This window comes from Mesitornis unicolor, unplaced genomic scaffold (genome assembly GCF_000695765.1).
Source record: "Mesitornis unicolor isolate BGI_N332 unplaced genomic scaffold, ASM69576v1 scaffold15495, whole genome shotgun sequence".
NCBI lineage: Eukaryota > Metazoa > Chordata > Aves > Mesitornithiformes > Mesitornithidae > Mesitornis > Mesitornis unicolor.
The window spans coordinates 6,519-8,065 of record NW_010183637.1 but is presented as its reverse complement, the minus strand read 5'-3'; the positions used below and the strand labels follow the sequence as shown (position 1 = coordinate 8,065).

Below are 1,547 nucleotides of genomic sequence, written 5' to 3'. Positions count from 1 at the left end.
CCCATGAATGAGGGCACCCCTCAGTCTCCTCTGCTCCAAGCTCAAGAGCCCCAGCTCCCTCAGCCGCTCCTCATCAGGGAGATGCTCCACTCCCTCCATCATCTTTGTGGCTCTGCACTGGACTCTTTCAAGCTGTTCCTGTCCTTCTTGAACTGAGGGACCAGAACTGAACACAATATTGCAGATGTGGTCTCACCAGGGCAGAGCAGAGGGAAAGGAGAACCTCTCTGACCTACAACCACCCCTTCTCATACACCCCAGGATGCCATTGGCCTTCTTGGCTCAAGGGCACATTGCTGGCTCATGGTCATCCTGCTGGCCACCAGGACCCCCAGGTCCTTTTCTGTCTGGCAGCTCCAGCCACTCATCCCCAAGTAACCTGAACCTATATTTTATATTCTTCCAGGTAATAGTTTGGGGAGACTACGGCCGAATGGACCACAAATGCTTCATGGGAGTTGCCCAGATCCTTCTGGAGGAGCTGGACCTGTCCAGTGTCGTAATAGGCTGGTATAAATTATTTCCACCTTCATCACTAGTGGACCCAACCTTGACTCCCCTGACACGCAGGGCGTCCCAGTCATCTCTGGAAAGCTCAACTGGGCCTCCCTGCATTAGATCGTAGTCGCAGGTGCTGTCTGATAGAAGCGTCACCCAGGATAGCAATTGGAACCATGATCAAAAAACACTGTTGGAGAGAGACAATCACTTCTGTTTCTGCTTGTAGTAGTTACCCCAAAATATGTCTGTTTGTCGAGAGATGGCTTAAATTGACAGAACAAAGGTATATCACATACGGCCAATCTATTAGCGGCTATCACTGATGCTTATAATGATCCAAAAATAAAACAAAAAAAGAGAGAGAGATGCCTTTAGATTCGACCCAAGTCAAAGATGAGCCAAACTGGAAGCTCTCCCTCTGTTAACAATGTTGTATTTTTCCCATTTTGACAGAGCCCTCAAGCAGTGTTACCTTCCTGGTGTTTCAGCGGTTTTTTTCTGTACTTGTCACTTCCACTAGTTTTTTGCCATGTGGTTCTGCTAGTTTTGTAGAGGTCCTCACCGCGCTGACAGAGACCCTTCCTTTCTTTTTCTAAACCAAACCAAAAAGGGCTGAAGCATATCTCTGTAAGCATCGTTAAAATGTTCAACAGCCATAGTTACGGTTTCAGCGAGTTCAAATCGCTTCTCCGTTCTGGTACTTCCCAGTCTCTCCTGTGGGAACCCAGAACGAATGACCAATCGAGGTTATATTCTTAAAAAAACAACAAATAATCATCACAGTGCCACTTTTTCTTTGTAAAAAAAAAGCAGATATGTTTGCATTATATATAATAACATCTTTTATGTTTATGATGTTTTGCATGGAAGAATTTTGAAGAATTCTGCAACTACTGCTGGGGACTGGTATAAAAGCAGCTTTAGTCTTAATTTTGACATTGAATATGTTACTGGTAATGCAGTTTTCCTCCTAGAAACGGAGAGGAAATATTTACGTTTCTGTGTATAAATGTATATTTGACTTCCCAAAATGTTGACCAGGAATG

The 1,547-nt window shown here is 44.7% G+C and overlaps 1 protein-coding gene across 1 annotated transcript in view; it reads left to right on the top strand.

Moving 5' to 3' along the window:
* The window catches only part of LOC104540419 (regulating synaptic membrane exocytosis protein 1-like), a gene marked incomplete at its 5' end in the record, with an annotated part of 5,312 nt that extends 4,450 nt beyond the window's left edge, over nt 1-862 (top strand). The window contains one exon of the mRNA XM_010184225.1: nt 407-862. Within this exon, the coding sequence (XP_010182527.1) occupies nt 407-625 (219 nt within the window). The remainder of the gene's footprint in view (nt 1-406) is intronic.
* Nucleotides 863-1,547: the final 685 nt, after the last annotated feature.